Here is a 21,403-nt window from a genome sequence, read left to right on the forward strand (position 1 = left end):
GGAAGGCCAAGAGAGTTGGCTAAAGAACCCCTAGCCAATGCTAATTCTGCTAGTTGACTAAAACAGAAAATCTTTCTTGCATTTGACTTCAGTAGAGCAGTTTAGATGAGCTGGACTTGACAGCTCTAACTAAGTTCTTTGATGCATAGAGATGCTGACTCTCAGGGAGGCCACCTGACAGCCAGCAGAGTTTCCCAGGCCTTCTTAGTGCTCTCCCTGGTCCTGAATAAGGCCCTGTTCAGATTTCCCCCAGTGGCTGGGGCACTTCATCCTGGATCTGGATAATACCAGGGAAAGAGGTGAGGTCATTATAAAAGCTTTTGGTAAGCCTAGAATGTGGTCCATGATGTAAGAGGCAAGATATTGGAAGGCAGGTAGGGTGAGTCCCAGGCATGACCTAGAGGATGCTATGAATCAAGTTGGAGAGCCAGCAGGGAGAGAGAGGATATTCAAGGGTCATTCTGAAAGTGAAAAAGTGAAAGTGAAAGTTCTTCAGTCGTGTCTGACTCTGCAACCTCATAGACAGTCCATGGAATTCTAGGCCAGAATACTGGAGTGGGTAGACTTTCCCTTCTCCAGGGGATCTTCCCAACCCAGGGATCGAACCCAGGTCTCCCTCATTGCAGGTGGATTCTTTATCAGCTGAGCCATAGTCATTCTATGGGGAGAGAATATAGAAAACATATCCAAAGAAGTGTATTACTCTGAGAATCTCCTGGCTGAACCCTAAGTTTGCTTGTCATATGTGGTTGTTTCTTTAGGCACAGATATAAATGTCTCCAAGGTGGGTGGAGAGTGACAGCTCTAACTAAGTTCTTTGATGCATAGAGATGCTGACTCTCAGGGAGGCCACCTGACAGCCAGCAGAGTTTCCCAGGCCTTCTTAGTGCTCTCCCTGGTCCTGAATAAGGCCCTGTTCAGATTTCCCCCAGTGGCTGAAATCTCTTGCTCTCTGTGTTTGAGTCCTGAGCAGCCTAACTCAGCAACTGTGGCTTTTGCCAACCTGGTTCTGACTTCCACTTCTTGGGTTTTCTCTTTTTACTTATTCTGTAAGTGCCCCTGTGTCAGTATCCCACAGGGCTGACATCTTCCCTGTGGTTCTGCACTGAGCAACACTCACCCAGTTTAAAAGATCCCACCTCTGACTTTAGGTCTCAAGCCTCCTTTCCACCCCCCGACCCCTACCCCCCCCCCCCCACCACGCAAGTCTTCCCTGTTCAATCTGCCAAGACCCACGAGGTTCTAAGTGCAAGCTCCTAGTCACAAACACAAGGGATCTGCTTTTTGCTGCAATGTGCACGGAAAGAACAAATTGAAGAAGTGTTAACAAACAACTTTGCATGTACAAGTTAGTTTAATTTGCTTGAATGTGGCTTACAATGATAACAGGGGCTAACACCTCTGGATCAATTACAATGTGCCAAATACCATGCTAGGTTCTTCACACACACCATCTCAGCCCTCTGAGATTGTGCTTTTATTATCCTCAATTACACACATGAAGAAACTGAGGCTCAGAGAGGAAGTACCTTGCCCAAGATCACACAGCTGAGAAGTGATGGAGCCTGGGAGTTCCTATTAGAGTCTGTGTGCTGAACAACTCTGCTAGTTATTGTTTGGGTTTGGGGAGAGAAATGAACAAACCCTTCAAACCTTCGAGAGGGCCCTTTTCAGCCACAAATTGAGCAAATGATACAAAACTGCGACAAGCAACGCAGAAAGTCTGATCAATAAAGCACCATCTCCAAGAAGCAGAGCAATTAGGTGAGGAAATGGAATAGCTTTCCTGTCTATAAAATAATGGGCTCATATTAATTTTAAAATATTTTCACTTCATTGTCTATGATAAGAAATTCGACTTTGATTCCTTCTACTTGGATCCCTCCTCCTCGTCCCCTTGCATGGCTGGCCTTTTCTCATCCTTCAGGTCTCAGTTTGAAAGTCCCTCCTCAAAGGAAGCTTCTATGATCCTCTAAACATAGAGTAGGTCAAACCCAAGGTTCACTGCTGGCCCTCTGTTCCATCATAGCAATTCTTTGCATGGCCATCATGTACAATTATGTGTGTGTGTGTGAAATTGTTCTATCTCCTCTAATAGACTCTAACTTGGTGAGGCTAAGGACTATACTTGGTATATTCACCCTGTAGACCCTGCACCCAGCAACATGTCATTTATGCAGCAGGTACCTAGCTAGCATTTGTTCAAAAGATAGATGAGTAAGTGTGGAATATTCTTATTTACAAGAGTTCAGAAATCTATTTTTATGTTCTCTGATCTTATTTAGTAACAAATCACGTAAGAGCAGTTCGATATCCATTGCAATATGTAAACTGGGAAATCATGTAAATACAGTTATCATTTTCTGGTTATCAGTGATGTCTTTGCATTCTTGGAAGGGGGAGGAACAGTAAGAGAAAGAGCAATGCACAGGGAGTTGGGTGATCTGGGCATGAGCCTTGGTTTTGCTGTTACTAGCTGTGTGACCTTGGGCATGACCTTTTCCCTTTCTGGTCCTGAGCTTCCTCAGCTGTAAAATGAGCTTGGACTGGCAACTCTCTAAGGATTCTTTCAGCTGTAAAAGTTTAAACTCTGAAAATTACATAAATTGAACTTGTGTATGGCTGAAATGATTGGATTGGGGGCATCAAAGCATGTTTTGGGCAATGCTAGAGCTGAAATGGCATTTTATTGGGGTCCAATCTCAACCTAAAGTCCGGGTGACTTCTTGTGCAGTCTCCCAGTCCTCTCTGCATGGTGCTGGGAGCCGTGCAGGAGAGCAGAGCTACCCCCCTTTCCTTTCAGATGGGGCTCATCCTTTGTCTGCCCCATCCCCAGAAGTCCTGCAAAGCCTGGGAAGAAAGAAGCTGCTAAAAAAGAATAATAATTTCCCCCTTTTCATCCTCCACTGCCATTTTCTCATCCTCAGATCACAGAGCATCCAACTGCTACTCAGCAGCAGGGCTGGAACAGGAGTCAGAGAAGATGCAACTGAGTTTCCAGGCTCTGTGGCCCGAGGAGCCTGGAGGTGCCTGCGGGTCACGGGGTCTGCCTGGACCAGTGCGCAATGCCTATTAATCGGTACTTAAGTGGATTCATCAGTGTGGAGCGGCGGCGGCGGCTGCTGAGCTCAGCCCGGGCCCAAAGAGCCGGGAGCTGGGTTAATAACACCTTATTTAGCAGAAAATTCCACTCCACTGGAGCATGTTTCAGAGGAGTTTGATTTGAATGAGGATTGATGTCAATCCTGCAAGGCAAAGGCGCCTGAAGCTGCTGCCACAGCCACCGCTTGTAAAACAAGCCTTTTGTGATGACCGAGGGGTGCATGCAGAACACTGCAGCGCTCCACGCACCTCCACCCCCACCTGGGCCAGGCAGCCGCAGGCTTGTCCATCCCAGGTGGGTAGGATGGACAGTCCTTAGAGGACCAGTCAGTGGAAACCCTGTTGCATTGGGGATTCCTGGGCTTTGGAGCCAATAGACCAGGGTTCAAATTTGGAACTGCCAGTTCTTAGCGGGGTGATCTTGGGCAACTTGTGCAACCTCTCATAGTCTTGGTAGACTCATGCCTACCACAGAGATGTTGATACCCACCTTGGAGAGTTGATGTGAGGATTCAGGAGTGAGGGTGCCGTGGGTTAGAGAACTAACACATTTCCTGCCAAAGAGGTGGCCCTAAGCCGCTAGAGACTCCATCTGACTCCTGTCTCAGGCTGAGGTGGGGATGTCAGGGGTGGGAAAAGGCATATGGGTTGGGTCCAGTAGAGAGTTTGGGAAGGGCCCTTATGGTTTCACTGTGACTCACCTCTAAGGCTTTTGCTCCAGCCCCTGGTGAAGAATCAGACATTGTCTGCCTCAGCACCAAAAAGTAGGGCTGGCAGGGCCTCGTGGCTCCAGGTCCAAGGCTATCCCCGGGATCCGGGTTAGAGACAGTACGATCAGGTCTGTCTGTCTGATGAAGGATGTCGATCTGTCTGATGAAGGATGATAAGAAATAAAATATCTTTTTTTCCTTCAGTTTTAAAATCCTCTGCTCAGGGTCCTCAGGGGTGGTACACTGGGATGACCCTGAGGGATGGGATGGGGAGGGAGGTGGGAGGGGAGTTCAGGATGGGGAACACATGTACACCCATGGCTGGTTCATGTCAATGTATGGCAAAAACCACTACAATATTGTAAAGCAATTAGCCTCCAATTAAAATAAATAAAATTTTAAAAAATGCTCTTGCAGTGATTCTTAGCTTGCACACTTGCATATGCTGTGTGCTGTTAGAGAAAGGCTTAGAGGGTGAATCCAGAGGCCAGTGTCCTAACCTTTGCTGAGGCCTTGGACCCTCCTCTCTCGTTGGCCTTCAGGACCCCACCAAAGACGGAAAGCTATGATCTGTAACAGCTGCAACATTTTCAGATTTTGAATCTGAGCAGGGAAGACGTTCTGCAGCACTGTCTTCACAGGCCTGGCCAGAGCCACCGTCCCTTCTCCAAGGCAGGAATCAGGAGCCAAGGCCACATGATTTGCAGCTGCAGAGGGCCCTGAGAATGGGCTTCATTGTGTCTCTACTGAAGGACTTGGTGAGAGCCTCTGAATGGGGCCTGGAGCAGTTTTCATGTTTATTTTTAAATCTCTTTGGGCTTGCTGTTCTTGGCGGTGCTGGTTTTAATTCTCCTTCTTTGGCCCTTTCATACAGGAGCTGGATGACAAGGCATGGCACGATTGTGTTTGCCCAAGTGCAGATAAGATCAGTCTTGGCAGATCTGCTGAGCCCCAGCTCCTAAAGAGAAATGGAACATAATAAACAGGTACTGGGGGGAGTAAACAGGGAGGATTAAATCTGAACAAAGGCAGGAACATCTGGGACACACAAAAGCTGATTCGGAGAATTGCCTGGGAGAGGAAGAAGTGAAGAGGAAAGCAGCCCACTTCACTCTTACCTGACTCCCCTACTGGTCTTCAGCAGCACAATGTCCCTGGGGAGGATGAGGCCTCTTGAGAAAAATCTGTGCTCCAGCAGGACCCCAGATGGCAAAACTCTGGTCAGCCCCCCCACGTGTTGCTGCAGCAGAGGCCAAGGAACATGCAGGCCCCCAGCCCCTCCTGTCAGCCCTCATTGTCTCCTCCCAAGAGTTACTTAACTCTCCACTGGGGATTTCTGGAATCTCTTCTCTCAGAAAGCCTTTCTGGGCTGCCCAGAGATAAGCAGTGCTCTTCATTGCATTGTGTCCGGGCTGATTCCCTCTGGGTCTGCTTGTCTGATAGAGTGTGAGTCTCATTTCAGCTCCTGATTGACTGATTAGACCAAGGGAAAGAAAAGAGTATTTTACATGAGTCTCTTGGACTGATCTTCTCTGCGGCCATAACTGTCCTACTGCCCTGGGAATGGCAACCATCACTAGTCCCCAGTTAGATTCTCTTAACCAGCCCCTTGCTGCCTGTCCCGTCCCTCCAATTAATTCTCAGGGCTGAGGTCAGGTAGATTTTAACAAAATGAAAATCTGACCATGTTAGGCCCCCAGTTAAAACTCTTGATGAGAGAAAAGCAGGCTCAGAATGGCAGAAGAACGGCTGAGCAAGAACCTCCTCAAACATGCTCCTCCATAAAAGCAATAAGAACATGGGAAAATGTTCAAAATTAACATTTTCAGAACTCTGGAAGTTTAATCAAAGACTTGCAACAACCCAGAGTGTTTATTCAATAAAAATGATATTAATATAATCTCATCAAGAACAATGAGATCTGCAGCATTTTTAACTTGTCCTATTTCCATGCCTCTTTCCCCAGCTCTGCAGTAGCCTTGAGAACTAGCAGCATCAGAACCACAGTAGCTGTGAAAGCCAGCAGCCTGGCAGTCACTGGATGGGGAAATAGGAATTTGGAGATCCCCAAAACCTCCATCCTCGGAGAATTGTCATGATTTGACTTGTATAGCAGTTCCCTGGAAAAGCCTTATTCGCAGGACTTGCCTTTATTTGATCTGACTCAGAGCTTTTTCAGTGAGACCCTTTATCCATAGAGCATTTGTCAAAAATAATAATAGGCAATTGTTTAACATCACACTTACCTGAGGTGGTGATGCCTGCTGGGCAAACAAGAACCCGGCCCAAACCTTAAATCTGGTGAATGAGATGTCCATAGGGAGCTTTGAAAAGCTCTGACAAATTCCTGAGGATTTAGAAGGCTACACACACCTGTGCAGGGCTGTGTGTATCCACAGGAATGACTGAAAAAAAAATCCCAGTCTCTTGCTTCTAGCTGATCTTGGGATTCTGAACAAGCAGGAATGAAACATTCAGGCAGAGTTATAAATTGCCAGAGCCTTGAAGGTGTGCACCAATACACACATAGATCCCCTCAGAAAAAGATGGGAGGAGAAATTTTATTGGGTGAAAGCATTTAGGAAATCTCTATTCAGTGACTAGATAATCAATAAACTAACTGAACAGAGACCTCAGTGGCTGCACATGACAAAGAATATAGACTATAGAACTAGGTCAGAAAAGGCACTAAATACTAACAGCAACCTCAATAACAATCAATAATGGAAGCCCTGGGTTGGGAGGGCATCTGATTTCCAGGGTCGCCATATCATATTATTCAAAATGTTTAGTTTTCAACAACAACAAAAATAAGAGACATGAAAATAAACAGGCAAGTATGGTCCATACACAGGAAAGAAAAAGTCAAGAGAAATTCTTCCTGAGGAAGTCCAGATGTTGGATTTACTAGACAAGGTGTTAATAATCTAATATTATAAAATGTTCAAAGAAGCTAAAGGAAAACACAAAGAAATAAATGAAAATTGGAGAACAATGTGCCACCAAATAGAGAATATCAATAAAGAGATAGAAATTATTTAAAAAGAATCAGATAGAAATTTTGGAATGGTAAAGAAAAGTATCTGAAATGAAAAATTCACTAGACAATCTCGCAGTATATTTGAACTGATAGAAAAAATGATAAGGAAACTTGATGATAAGTCCATTTAGATTGTCTGAGGAACAGAAAGAAAAAGAATGAGAAAATGAACACAGCTTCAGGGACCATTGGACACCATTGTCGTTGTTGTTCAGTCACTAAGTCGTGTCTGACTCTTTGCGACCCCATGGACTGCAGCACGCCAGGCCTCCCTGTCCCTCACCATCTCCCAGAGTTTGCCCAAGTTCATGTCCATTGAAGAGGTTAAGCATACCTATATATATATGCATAATGAGAGTGCCAGAAGGTGGGGAGAAAGAGCAAGGGGCAAAAAGATTGTTTAAGTAAATTATGTCTTTCCAAGAAATAAAAGAGGAAGAAATACTTTCCAACTCATTCTGTAAGGCCAGTATTATCCTAATACCAAAGACAGACAAAAACATTACAAGAAAACTACAGACCAAAATCCCTTGTAAACATAGACACAAAATCATCAACAAAATACCAGCAAGATGAATCAAGCAATAAATAAAAGTGATTATACATCATGAATGAGAGGATTATTCCAGGAATGCAAAGTTGTTTTAATATCTAAAAACGAATCAATAAAGTATACCATATTAATAGAATTTTTTAAAAACCTAATGATCATCTCAATAGATTCAGAAAAAGTATTGACAACACACATTTTCCTTTCAGATAAAAACACTCAATAAAAAAGGAGTAGAAGTGATGTGTAAAGTGTAAAGTGACCTCCTTTACAAGTGATGAAAGACTGATCACAAAATGATGAAAGACTGATAACTTTCCCTCTAAGACTAGGAATAAGACAAGGATGTTCACTTTCACTACTTCTATTTAACATTGTAGTGGAGGTTTTAGCTAGGACGAATAGGCCAATAAAAGAAAGAGAAAGGCATCCTGACTGGAAAGGAAGAAGTAAAACTGTCTTTGCAGATGATATTGAATATAGAAAATACTAAGAAATGCACACACACAAACTCTTAGAATGGTTCTTGCATGATTGCAGAACATAAGATCAATAAACAAAAATCATTTATATTTCTATACACTATCAACAATCCGAAAATGAAACTAATAAAAATTCCAGTAACATAAACACAAAATAACAATGACATAAAATAACAATAACATAAAATAATAAAATACTTAGGAATAAGTTTAAAATGTAAGACTTGTACATCAAAAACTACAACTGAAAACTATTACTCAATAACAAAAAAGCAAACAGCTCTGTTCAAAAGTGAGCAGAAGACCTAATAGACATTTCTCCAAAGAATACACACAGATGGCCAGTAGGCACATGAAAAGATGCTCATCGTTGCTAAATTATTAGAGAAGTGCACATCAAAACTTCAGTGAGGTACCACCTTACACCAATCAGAATGGTCATCATTAAAAAGTCTACAATTAATAAATGCTGGAGAGGATGTGGAGAAAGGAGAACCCTTGTATACTACTGGCTGGAATGTAAGTTGCTGCAGCCACTGTGGAAAACAGTATGGAGGGGGCTCAGAAAGCTAAAAGCAGAATTACCATATGATCCAGCAATCCCACTCCTGGGCATATATCCAGACAAAACTGTAATTCAAAAAGATACATTCATCCCTTTGTTCATAGCAGCACTGTTCAAAATAGTCAAGATATGGAAACAACCTAAATGTCCATTGGCAGATGAATGGTTAAAGAAGATGTGGTGCATATATACACTGGGATGCTACTCAGCCATAAAAAATGAAATATTGTCATTTGCAGCAATATGGATGGATCTATAGGCTATCATAGTAAGTGATGTAAGTTAATAGAAAGACAGACACCACATACTATCACTTATATGTGGAATCTAAAATATGACACCAGTGAACCAGTGACGTTGCTCAGTCGTGTCTGACTCTTTGCGACCCCATGGACTGTAGCCTACCAGGCTTCTCCATCCATGGGATTTTCCAGGCAAGAGTACTGGAGTGGATTGCCATTTTCTTCTCCAGGGGATCTGCCCAACCTGGGGATCGAACCCAGGTCTCCCGCTTTGCAGGCAGACACTTTACCATCTGTGCTCCCTGGGAAGCACCAAAATATGACACAAATGAACCTATCTATGAAATAGAAACAGAATCACAGACATAGGGAACAGACTGGTGGCAGCCAAAGGAGAGGGGGTGTGGGGCAGGGATGGAGTGAGAAGTCGGGGCGAGCAGGTTAAGCTTTTATATGTAGAGTGGGTAAACAACAAAGGCCCACTCTACAGCACAGAGACCTATATTCAACATCCTGTGATAAATCCCAATGAAAAAGAATATAAAAAAGTATATATTTATAAGTACAATTGAGTCACTTTGCTATAAAGCAGAAATTGAAACAATATTGTGAATCAACTAAACTTCAATTAAAAAAAATAAGAAGTTAAAGAAAACCTAAATAAATGGGAATACATTCATGTTCATGATTGGAAGACTTAATATTATTAAGAATGTAGTACTCCTCAGACTAATCTACAGATTAAATGTGATCCATATCAGAATCTAAGCTGACCTCTTTGCAGAAATTGACAACATTCTAAGTTCTAAAATTCTGATTCTAATCTTCATATAGAATTACAAGGATTCATAGCAGCCAAAATTATCTTGAAAACCAGGAACAAAGTAAGAGTAACTCATACTTCTTGATTTCAAAACTTAATACAAAGCAATAGTAGTCAAGACAATGTGATACCGGCATAGATATAGATATACTGATCAACTGAACAGAACTGAGTCCAGAAATAAATCCATATATCAATGTCAATTAATTTCAGGACAATGCAATGGGAGAAAGAATAGCCTTTTCAACAAACACTAGTGCTAAACACTATAGCCGGGCACTAGACAGCCACACGCAAAAGAATGAAGCTGGATCTCTGTCTCAATTATACACATTAATAAACTAAAAATGAATCAAATACCTAAATGTAAAAGCTAAAACTATAAACATCTTAGACAAAAACACATGACCTTGGAATCGGCAACAATCTCTTGGATTTGACACCAAAAGCACAAGTAAAGAAACAAAACAAAAGTTAGGTAAATTGGATTTCACCAAAATTAAAGCTTTCATGCTTCAAAAGACACCATACAGAAATGGAAAAGACAGCTTAATGAAACAAAATATATTTCAAGCATATATCCGATAAGGAACTTGTATCCAAAATACATAAAGAATTCTTACTGCTCATATGAAAAGACAGATAAATCAATTTTTTAAAATGGGTAAATGATTTGAATAGACTTATTTCCAAAGAAGACATGCAAATTGCCAATAAGCACATGAAAATATGCTTGATATTATTACTCATTAAGGATATGAAAATCAAAACTATGATGAGCTACTACCTTAAACTCATTGGGATTACTAAAAATCAAAAAGGAAAGCAATAACAACTATTGGTAAAGATATGTGGAAATTATAACCCTGACATATTGTTAGTTGAATGTAGTGATGCAGTCGATTTTTGAACAGTTTGTGATTGCTCAAAAAGTTAAACAGAGTTACTATATGATCCAACAATTCCACTCCTAAACACATACTCAAGAGAAATGAAATCTTATATTTATACAAATAGTTGTACATGAATGTTTATGTCAGCATTATTCATAATAGCCCCAAGGCGGAAACAACACAAATGTCTACCAGATGATGAGTAAACAAAATGTGGTATATCCATCAATGGAATATTATTTGGCCCTTAAAAGGAATGAAGCACTGATACATGCTACATGAATGAACACTGAAAGAATTACACTTAATGAGGGAAGCCAGTTACAAAGATCCATAATATATGATTCTATTCACATGAAATGTCCAGAATAGGCAATTTCATTGAGATGGAAAGTAGATCAGTGGTTGTTAGGGGCTGAGGGGAAGGAAAAATGGTGAGTGACTCCTAGTGTATATGGAGTTTCTTTTGGGGGTGATTAAAATGTTCTAAAATTAGGTAGATGGTTATTCAACTCAGTGTATATACTAAAAATCACTGAATTGTACACTTCAAGAAGGTGAATTTTATGGTGTGTGAATTACATCTCAATAAAATTCTATTTTAAAAAACTTTGTGGCTTCTTAATTGCTCTCAGGATGGATTCCATCTCCTTAGTGTGACCTGCTAGGGTCCTGCAGCATGTGGCTCCTGCTGATCCTTTTACTTCCCATCTCCCCACCTCCAGCATTTAATGCTCCAGTCTAAGAACTAATTCCTAAACACTCCTCCCAAGCTTTTACCTCTGTACCTTTGAGCTTGCCGTATATGCAAGGTAGAGGGTTTGAGCAGGGACTTAAGAGTCAGTCAGGTCTGGGTTCACATCCCAGTTTTGCAACCTGTGTTGTGTACTGCACCATGCAGTCTCCCTGCCCTACAAGAACCGGACCAATGCAGGTTGCATTTATGAACACTGAAGGATGCACCAAAAAACTTGATGACCTCTTAAACTGGTGGGTTCCGTGGCTTGCCTTTCCCACAGGCTTTCTTAGTGATCCCATGTTTATTAGCTATTTAAGAGATATTGGTAACTCAGTCTAGGAGATACACAACCTGGTTGGGTGGTGGTGGGCTCTCAAGTTGAGAAGCCAGGTAGAGTCAGGGGAACAGGGTAAGTATCCAGAAGAAGCTGGAGTGAGATGATGGTGAGAGAAAGGAGAGATTGAGCTGCACTCTGATCCTTCATTCTGTGAGATGCCCTGTATCTTTTTCATAATGTTCCCCATCTCTTCATATGAGCTTTCTGTCCTTTTGAAAACCAAGTGGGCCTCCCAGATACCCTGCTTTAAAAGGACGAGAACACCTTTTTCTGCCATTTAAGACCTCAGTGGGACCATAGACGGAAGATTTGTCCCATCATTTAATAATACACATTCTGTTATTATTCATTATACTTTCTCTTTGAGCTTCTAAGATCAGGTGGAAAATTTTTGAGCTTCAGCTCACCTATTAGGGAACTTTCCAAGATGATAGTCTTGACCTTTAAATGTTGCATGTCCCAAATTTAATTCTTTATCTTTCCTTTCCTCACAAGTCCTTATAAACCAACCACCTGCCATCACTATGCTCTTTGGGGCTGTCCCCACTGGCCTGCCAGTCACTCTGGTGGGAAGTCTGGCTCTCAGCCTGACTCCTCCCCTTTTCTCAGCTCCCAACAGTGCATCCTTCCTCCAAAGTTCTCTCTACTAAGCTGCCTCTGGCCTCCCAGCCTCCAGCCTCTCCCCCTTTTCTGTTGTTCTGCACACATTTGCTGTAGGACGCTCTACAAAATACTGCCTGTGATCAGCTAAAGTAACTAACATCTGTCAAGTACTCACTGTGGAGTGGTAGACTGTGTCAAGAACTTTGCATTTGAATTCGTTCTCCCAACAATCTCAAGAGGAGGCTTTCGTTTTTCTCCATTTTTATAAATGAGAAAGTTGAGGTTCAAAGAGGTTAAGTAGCTTTCAGTTCTCTCACTCTGTACGATGTTACACTTTAAATTAAGGTATGTCTGGCCCCTCTCTTTCTTGCTCACTGGACTCGGTCAAGCCATTCCCCTTCTCAGAGAATGTTCATATTTCTATTTTCCAGACATAACATTTAAAGTTTTTCCCTTGTTATTCAAGTTCCCCCATGAGCTGTCCCCACCCTGGATCTCCAACTAAACTGGCCAGATGGTTGCTCAGGTTTTCCTTTGTTCCTTTGAATTTTCATTTGGCTTTTATACCTCACATAGAAAAGTTCTCCCTCTCATTCTAGCAGGCATGGTCCCTGAAGTATGCCCATTGTGGGCTTTCCCTGAATACAAATAGATTAGCTCCCTTTTGCTCTGCAATAGAAGAAGGGGTTCGGTGCATTCAGAACTTGCTTCTTGAAAGAGAGGGCAAGAGGACTGGGAATGAAGGGAAAGCAGGATATTTGTGATCACTGAACCCAGTGATTATTATTGGGAATGATTAGGATGTCTATATAATTTACGATCCAAGCTAAAACACTTTTGAGAATAAAAAGGGTAATTGTGTGTGTGCTCAGTCATGTCCAACTCTTTGCGACCCCATGGACTATAGCCGGGCGGGCTCCTCTGTCCATGGAATTTTCCAGGCGAGAACACCAGAGCAGGTTGCCATTTCCTACTCCAGGGGATCTTCCTGACCCAGGGATCGAACCTGAATCTCTTGAGTCTCCTGTATTGGCAGGCGTATTCTTTACCACTGCACCCATTCATTCTTAAATTGGGACAACAGGCAAAAATTGAGACTCCCAGGAAAACAGGTGTGTGACCATCCTGGTAATTACCTCCATTATGAATCCCACTTTTCCAAGAGAGAAATCAGAACTCACTTTCCCAGCCCCATCTTAGCGAGTAGGCATATGACCTGGAATCCTGTAATTGGCTCTGAGATGCTTCAGTTCAGAAGAGAGGAAGAAAGGTCCACGGGAAAGCTATGCTGCTAGCTAGGGGTGGACAGTGGTGGAGGGCCATCAGGCTTTCAGAGGGAGCAGTGACAGAAATCCTGGGAATGGTATTCTATGATCTACTCTACGAAGCAAGCTTCAGTGCCTGGGCCTTGGACGTGTGCGCTAAGTTGCTTCAGTCATGTCCGACCCTTTGAGATCTCAAGGACTGTAGCCTACCAGGCTGTTCTATCCATGGGATTCGCCAGGCAAGAATACTGGAGTGGGTTGCTATGCCCTCCTGCAGGGGATCTTCCCGACCCAGGGATTGAACCCGCATCTCTTATGTTTCCTGCATTGGCAGGCAGGTTCTTTACCACTAGCGCCACCTGGTAAGCCTGGGCCTTGGACCAAGGGACCCTATCAGCATGTGGGCCAGGCAGGATAGAAGACCAGCCTCTCTGGCCTTCTCTGACATTTTGTGAGCTGTCTAATATCTCCTGATACATATGGTTTCTTTGTAAAACCAGTTAGAGTGGGATGCGGGTTCTGACTCATGCAACAGGGAAATGTGTAGGTTTTTGTTATTGGTTTTTTTTTTTTTGTATGGATGTGTGTGTATGTGTGTGTGTGTGTGATGGAAGCAAATTTTCCAAAGCATAGAAGCTGGCAGCCTTAGACCTGTGGGTAATAGAGTTAAAAACACTTTTGTTCCCAGCCCTGGGCATCCTCTAGGGGCTGATGCTCAGGCAGCTGAGGTGTGTGGCTACCCTGAGACCAAGAGTCTGCTCCTATAGGAAGAACAACTACCAGGGGCTCCACAGAACCTGAGGCCTCATAAAATGCATCTATCATCTTGCTTTCCTATCTTTGCTCTGTTACTACATCTTTTCTTGACTTGCTATTCTGAGAACTTTCTCTCTGTCTGTGATGGGAGATTCCTGGAGGGCAGGGTCTGTCCAGGGACCCTTGCCCAGTCCATGTATAGTGAATATTTTGTCTAGTGGTCTCCAACTCTAGACAGAGCTGATGGAGCCCTCCCAGTCCCAGTGCCCCAGGGCGGCCAGTCCAGCATCAGCTTAGTTTGGTCCTTGCCACATCCTTCAGAACCTGATTCAAGGGACTTCCTTTGTGGTCCTGTGGTTAAGAGTCTGCCTTCCAAAGCAGGGGATGCGGGTTTGATCCCCAGTCTGAAACTAAGATCTGACATGCCTTGGGGCAACTAGGCCCGTATCCTGCAACTAGAGAAGTCCCTGTGTGCAGCAGTGAAGACCCAGTGCAGCCAAAATTAATTAAAAAACAAAACAAAACTGATTCAGATTCCTCCTCCTGCTGCAAGTCCTCCTTGCTCACTCAGCTCAGAGTCGTCCACCCCACCGCCAATCTGCTTCCACCCCTGCCATCCATAGCTCCCATCATCTGGACCGCTTATTCAACAATTAATCACATTGTCTTGTTTAGAATTGTTCCGCTATCCCTTCCTTAAAAATGATCGAATTTGGTCCCAGTCTAGCTACCCAGAGGACACCCCGGGCTCTGGGAGACAGCGACGCAGCTCGTCCGAGAGCCCGCCATCCGCGCAGGTCAGACACTCCCCGTGGGGCAGCCGTACTCACTCACGCGACCGCGAAGGCCTCAGGCCTTCGTGGAGTGGTTCGGGTGCCGGAGCTTCTTACCCCTTTAGCCTCCCTGGGTCTCGAGAGCGGCCCCCCGGGCTCCGCAACTACGACTTCTCATCATCTTCTTTCTCCTGTGGAGGGTACCGTTACTATCAACACCACCATGTGGGCGACTGGCAGTGGGCGGAGGACTGTGAGAAAGAGAAGGAGGAGAGCTATCGCCAGAGGCGGCTGAAAGAGAGAGAAAGGGTTGGGGAGTTGGGAGCTCCTGAGGTATGGGGGCTGTCTCCAAAGTTTCCTGAGCCAGATTCTGATGAACACACCCCGGTTGAGGATGAAGAGGTAAAGACCAAGAAGAGCAGCAGTTCAGATTCCAGCTCCGAAGAAAAAAGGAAAAAGGCCAGTCGTTCAAAAAATAAGAAGAAAAGAAAGAAAAAATCCAAAAGAAAACATAGGACATATTCTGATAATACTGACAGTGATTCGGACTCCGACACTATTTCTAGCTCTGATGATGATAAAAAGAGAGCAAAAAAACTCAAGAAGAAAAAGAAACGCAGAGCTAAAAAGCCCAAGAAAAAGAAGACTAAAAAGACTAAAAAAGAATCCAGTGACTCAAGCTGTAAGGATTCAGAAGGGGAGTTGCCAGAAGACATCTGGATTGAGCAGTCAAAGATTGCAGATAACATGGATCTGATAGGTCCAGAGGCACCTATTATACACACCTCTCAAGATGAGAAACCTTTGAACTATGGCCATGCTCTGCTTCCAGGTGAAGGTGCAGCTATGGCTGAGGATGTAAAAGCCGGAAAGCGTATCCCACGAAGAGGTGAAATTGGGTTGACAAGTGAAGAGATTGCTTCTTTTGAATGCTCGGGTTGTGTTATGAGTGGTAGCAGGCATCGCAGAATGGAGGCTGTGCACCTGCGTAAAGAGAATCAGATCTATAGTGCTGATGAGAAGAGAGCCCTTGCATCCTTTAACCAAGAAGAGAGACGGAAAAGAGAGAATAAGATTCTAGCTAGTTTCCGAGAGATGGTGTACCGAAAGACAAAAGGGAAAGATGATAAATAAGGACTTTTGTTCCATAGCAGGACTTTGAACAATTTTATATGACCAAAATTAAAAGGCTTTATGGTGCTGCTGTACCAACTGTAAGTTCCTTGAGAAAAAGCTGCTTTTTGAGATTTTTTTAAACTATTTTGTTAATTTTGACTGTAAAAGTAATATGTGTACGTGTTTTTAAAAATATTCAAACACTACAGGAGGAGAGTCAGTAAAATGTGAGTCTTCTACTCCCATCCCTAATCCTTCCCTCCTAAGAAATCTCTTTTTGGCATTTTCTTTATCTATCCATGAGTCCTGTTTATGCACAAGCATGTGTATTGCCGGATAAAAGTTGGAGCTATTAACCTAAGGTGGTGGTGGTGTTTTCCCTGTTGCTCTGACTTTTCTCTGTTCCAGGGCTTCATTTCCTCATGGAGCCATTCATTACTCAGGGAAAACCAGGAGAACTCCAGAAAGAACAAAGGATTCAATTGAGTGTGTATTTCTGGTTTGCATTTAACAGAATTAAAAGTTAGTTTTATTGGCTCAAAAAAAAAAAAATGATCGAATTTGTTACATGATTCTGTTTGGTTTCCCTGAGTAGACGGTGAGTTCTTGGAGGGAAGAGATGATGATTTATACTCCTAATTTCTTGTCCTTATTTTTCTTTATAGAATTAACTGAGTGGTTTCCTTGCAGGAGATGTTGAAAAACATTTGGTGCGGGGAAAAAAAAAATGAAGTAGAAAACTTTCTAAACTGTTTGCTTGGGTTCTCTCTACTTATTTCATTATTGGCTGTTTTTAAGTACACAGAAGCGTGCTAATTACATACTGTATTTAGGCCAGTTTCTTCATGGATACACATGGGGACAGCCCGTTGTCCCACGAAGTTACAAGTCACCAGTTCAGGAATGTGGCTGAAGAGGATTTTCTGCTCTCCTCTGCTCCTCCTGGGGGAAGCACTATTTGGAGCAAGCAAGGGTCTTGGCCTGTCTTATGCGGCACTGCTGCTGCTAAGTCGCTTCAGTCGTGTCCAACTCTATGTGACCCCATAGACGGCAGCCCACCAGGCTCCCCCGTCCCTGGGATTCTCCAGGCGAGAACACTTGAGTGGGTTGCCATTTCCTTCTCCAGTGCATGAAAGTGAAAAGTGAAAGTGAAGTCGCTCAGTCGTTCCAACTCTTAGCGACCCCATGGACTGTAGCCTACCAGGTTCCTCTGTCCATGGGATTTTCCAGGCAAGAGTACTGGAGTGGGGTGCCATTGCCTTCTCTCTTATGCAGCACTTTCTATATCAAAGACAGCGTAGTCTAAGGCATGAGAGCAGGGCCTCCAGAACCAGGCCCTCTGGGTGTCATTCCCAGATCTTCCATCTTTAGTGATTACACTTTGAACAAATTATTTACTCTTTCTGTGCCTTGGTTTCTCCATGTGATGATTGTAGTCTTAATATCTACCTTATAAGACTGTATATTGTCACCCTACTTATTTAACTTATATACAGGGTACATCATGTGAAATGCTGGGTTGGATGAAGCACAAGCTGGAATCAAGATTGCTGGGAGAAGTATCAATAACCTCAGATATGCAGATGACACCACCCTTATGGCAGAAAGCAAGAGGAATTAAAGAGCCTCTTGATGAAGGTGAAAGAGGAGTGTGAAAAAGCTTACTTAAAACTCAACATTCAGAAAACTAATGGCATCTGGTTCCATCACTTCATGACAAATTAATAGGGAAACAATGGAAACAGTGACAGACTTTATTTTCTTGTGTTACAAAATCACTGCAAATGGTGACTGCAGCCATGAAATTTAAAGACGCTTGCTTCTTGGAAGTAAAGATATGACAAACATAGACAGCATATTAAAAAGCAGAGACATTACTTTGACAACAAAGATCTGTCTAGTCAAAGCTATGATTTTTCCAGTAGTCATGTATGGATGTGAGATTTGGACCATAAAGAAGGCTGAGTGCTGAAGAATTGATGCTTTTGTACTATGGTGTTGGAGAAGACTCTTGAGAGTCCCTTGGACTGCAAGGAAATCAAACCAGTCAACCTTAAAGGAAATCAATCCTGAATATTCACTGGAAGGACTAATGCTGAAGCTGAAGCTCCAATGCTTTGGCCATCTGATGTGAAGAACTGACTCATTTGAAAAGACCCTGATGCTGGGAAAGACTGAAGGTAGGAGGAGAAGGGGATGACAGAGGATAAGATGGTTGGATGGCATCACTGACTCAATGGACATGAGTTTGAGCAAGCTCTGGGAGATGGTGAAGGACAGGGAAGCCTGGCATGCTGCAGTCCACGGGGTTGCAAACAGTCAGACAGGACTGAGCGACTGAACAACAAGGACTGTTTGAAGATTAAATTAGCTATGACATGTGAAATGCTCAGAGGCACTGATAAAAGTACTGCCATGATTATTATTTAAAGGTGATACTGTTGATAATGCAGAGCATGTGTCAGATAGAAAGATCATATAATAAATCCAAATGGTTTACAAAAGTCTCTGGCATGCATACATACCTATGGAAACCTCCAAACGAAGACAGGAACTGAAGCTTGATGAGAGGGGCCATGGAGATAAGTGCACTTTTCTGGCACTTGGAGACTCTGTACTGAATGACCTTCCAACATTGAGGGTCTGGTCCCTCCCATTGTGTACCAGACAGATTCACATTCATCCTAAAACAAGTGTTTTGGTTTTTTGTTTTGGTTCCCAACTCACACTGGAAATCCCAGCAGAAAAGCAGCTCTATTTTTCCTTTGGGCAGTTCTTCGGTCTCTCATCCATCTTTTTGTGGCTCTTTCCTATGAATTCCATCTACCTCCTTCCTCCCACCTTTTTTTTTTTTTTTGCCAGAAGAGAACTCACTTCTGATTTCAGGTCCATGGCAGCCATCACTGATAATATGGCCCTCCACTCCTCCTGAGACAACAATTCCTAGCTTCATTGCAATTGCATGGAGACGTGGAGCTGGTTTTGGGCAATGGGATGTGAGATATGGTGACAAAACGTGTGAGAGTGTGTTTGAGATCTCTCCACATGCCTTTCTCCTGCTTGCCTCAGTGACCAAGACCAGGCTACAGAGGGTGGCACCTTAGTCATCCTGGATCCTTGAGTGACTGTGAGAAGCAGAGACCCCAGGCCAACCCACAATGAGCCTGAAGTGTGAGTAAGTAATAAAACGTGGTTCATGAAAGCCCAAGGCTTGGAGCTTAACTGGGGACTGCAGTGTAGCCTGAGCTGTTCTGACAACTACCAGGATGTTTGCATGACTCTCCTCAAGGCATTTCCAGACAAAAACCTCCTCCCTGCCCCTGGTCCTGGTCACTCTTTAGGTACCAGCAGCATACTGTCTGTAACAGAATCTAAAGCTAAGACACTCCGCTGGCTATGTCATACCTATTGAACTCGGAATTGTATTTGCTCTGTCACTACCTAGCTCCCCTGCAACGTATTCTCCACCCAGCAGTCAAAATGATCTTTTGAAAAAATACAATATCAAGTCAGATCATGTCACTCTCTTGCTCAAAGCCAGTCCATTCAGCCTCCCCCCAAAACGTAATACTCAGAATCAATGCAGAGTCCTTGCTTAGAGAGCCTACTACTTCCTTGACCTTGTCTTCTACTGTCCTCCAGCCATGTTTGTTCCTATTTTAGAGTCTTCTCACCTGGTTGTTCCCGCTGCGTGACTTGTTCTTCCCTCTTCTTATTACCCAGGTTTCAGCTTAAATGTCATCTCAGAGGGGTTCACTACCAAAGTGCCTTTTACCTATACCCTTGCTGCTCTGTTGTGCCACTCTGATTAATGCCTTTAAAGCACTGATCACCATCTGAAAGCATCTTCCTTAATTATTTATTTACCTATTTCTTCTCTTCCCTCCTCACTAAAATATAAGCTCAAAGAGCTTTTTTGGACCTTTTCTGTCTTGTTCACTGTCATATCCCCCGTGGTTAGCACAGTACCTGATACATAAGGGAGGCTCCATAAATATTTCCTCAAGGAACAGATGAATCAATGAACAGCTCACCATCCATATTACTGCTCACATACCACCCCCTCCACTGTGAAGCTAGTTGCCTTTGAATTTGACCTTTTTGGTGAAACAGCTAGTTTCTTCCTTAGACTTTTTGATCTGACGTTCCTTCAGAAGAGTTCAAGGCAACACTACTTTCTATGAGCCGAAGAAAGTGTCAACACATGGGTGAAAACCCACTCCAGTATTCTTGCCTGGAGAATTCCAGGGACAGAGGAGCCTGGTGGGCTGCTGTCTGTGGGGTTGCACAGAGTCGGACACGACTGAAGCAACTTAGCAGCAGCAGCAGCATGGGTGAAAAAGCCCTTCCCTTTCTAGAGAGTAAAGCCCCTTCTTTATACGTAGCAGTCTCCTCTGGTTATTCCACCCTGGGACTTGGGGTTTCATCTGTTGCTATGGTATAGCCCAGGCTGTCCTGATGGATAGAAGGACTTTTGGGAGATTCCTCTCTCCCTAGATCAGTTTGTACCCTCTGTGCCATCAGGTCATGGGAGGATAAACAACTCAAACCAAGACCCTAGAATGCTAATGTCAGCGGGGAACTGAATGACTAGCAGGCTTTCCTTTTGCAGATGAGCAAACAGGCCACTACAAAGGAGGGAAATTGCCCAAGACCTTTGTCTTATTGGCTCAGTCACTGGCTCATTGCCGTCGAGGTTTCCAATTCTAGTGAACTACCCAGAACGTGTTCCGCTTGTCTAGGAATTCCCAACTCAATGACTCTTGCTGGGGGACAGAGCCCATCCCCCATTCAGGAACATGAAGTTGGCATGTTCGCCCTTTCCCAGGCTCCCTTGCAGCTAAGATGTGGACACATGACTCTGGCTCTGCCCATCAGGCCACCAGCCTCAGTCTCTCCAGCAAGAGTTAATAGCATAAAGAGTGGTGGGAGTGGCTCAGCAAGTTCAAGTTCCCAGAGCATCCAGGGCATAATTCTCGCTGGAGGGGTCAAGGGTCTGAGGTTGGGGATGGTGATGTCTCAGCTGTGGGGGTTTGCTCTCCCAGAGGGCAACAAGTTGTGCTTGTCTGTGGCTGGCCATCGTTCCACTGTGTGACCCTGAGCCCTGTTCTCCAAAATGTGCGATGATTCTGAGATTCCCAACAGTCCCATATCATAAATCTCTTTTCTCCTTAAATCAAGCATGGATGTTTTTGTTGCTTGCCACGGAAAATCCTGACTGGTCTGTTTACTCATTCACTTACGCTTGTGGCTCACTTGGTAAAGAGTCTGCCTGCAATGCAGGAGACCTGGGTTTGATCCCTGGGTTGGGAAGGTCCCCTGGAGAAGGGAAAGGCTACCCAATCCAGTATTCTGGCCTGGAGAATTCCATGGACTGTATAGTCCATGGGGTCACAAAGAGTCAAAC

At 43.7% G+C, this 21,403-nt stretch overlaps 1 protein-coding gene across 1 annotated transcript; it reads left to right on the forward strand.

Annotated features, from left to right (window-relative positions):
• Positions 1-3,065: 3,065 nt before the first annotated feature.
• LOC122429272 (NKAP-like protein) lies at positions 3,066-16,314 on the forward strand. Its single transcript, XM_043449503.1, has 2 exons — positions 3,066-3,158; positions 14,830-16,314. The coding sequence occupies exons 1-2, from the start codon at positions 3,066-3,068 to the stop codon at positions 16,012-16,014; spliced, it is 1,278 nt and encodes a 425-aa protein (XP_043305438.1). The 3' UTR covers positions 16,015-16,314.
• The last annotated feature ends 5,089 nt before the right edge of the window (positions 16,315-21,403 follow it).

Source organism: Cervus canadensis, chromosome 2, assembly GCF_019320065.1.
Source record: "Cervus canadensis isolate Bull #8, Minnesota chromosome 2, ASM1932006v1, whole genome shotgun sequence".
NCBI classification, from domain to species: Eukaryota; Metazoa; Chordata; class Mammalia; order Artiodactyla; family Cervidae; genus Cervus; species Cervus canadensis.

What these genes read in the sequence shown, in the direction of transcription:
- LOC122429272 (XM_043449503.1), top strand. Translation starts at nt 3,066, where the DNA reads ATGCCTATTAATCGGTACTTAAGTGGATTCATCAGTGTGGAGCGGCGG. An exon ending in CCCAAAGAGCCGGGAGCTGG is followed by an intron (nt 3,159 to 14,829) that starts GTTAATAACACC and finishes ATTTGGTCCCAG; the next exon opens with TCTAGCTACCCAGAGGACAC.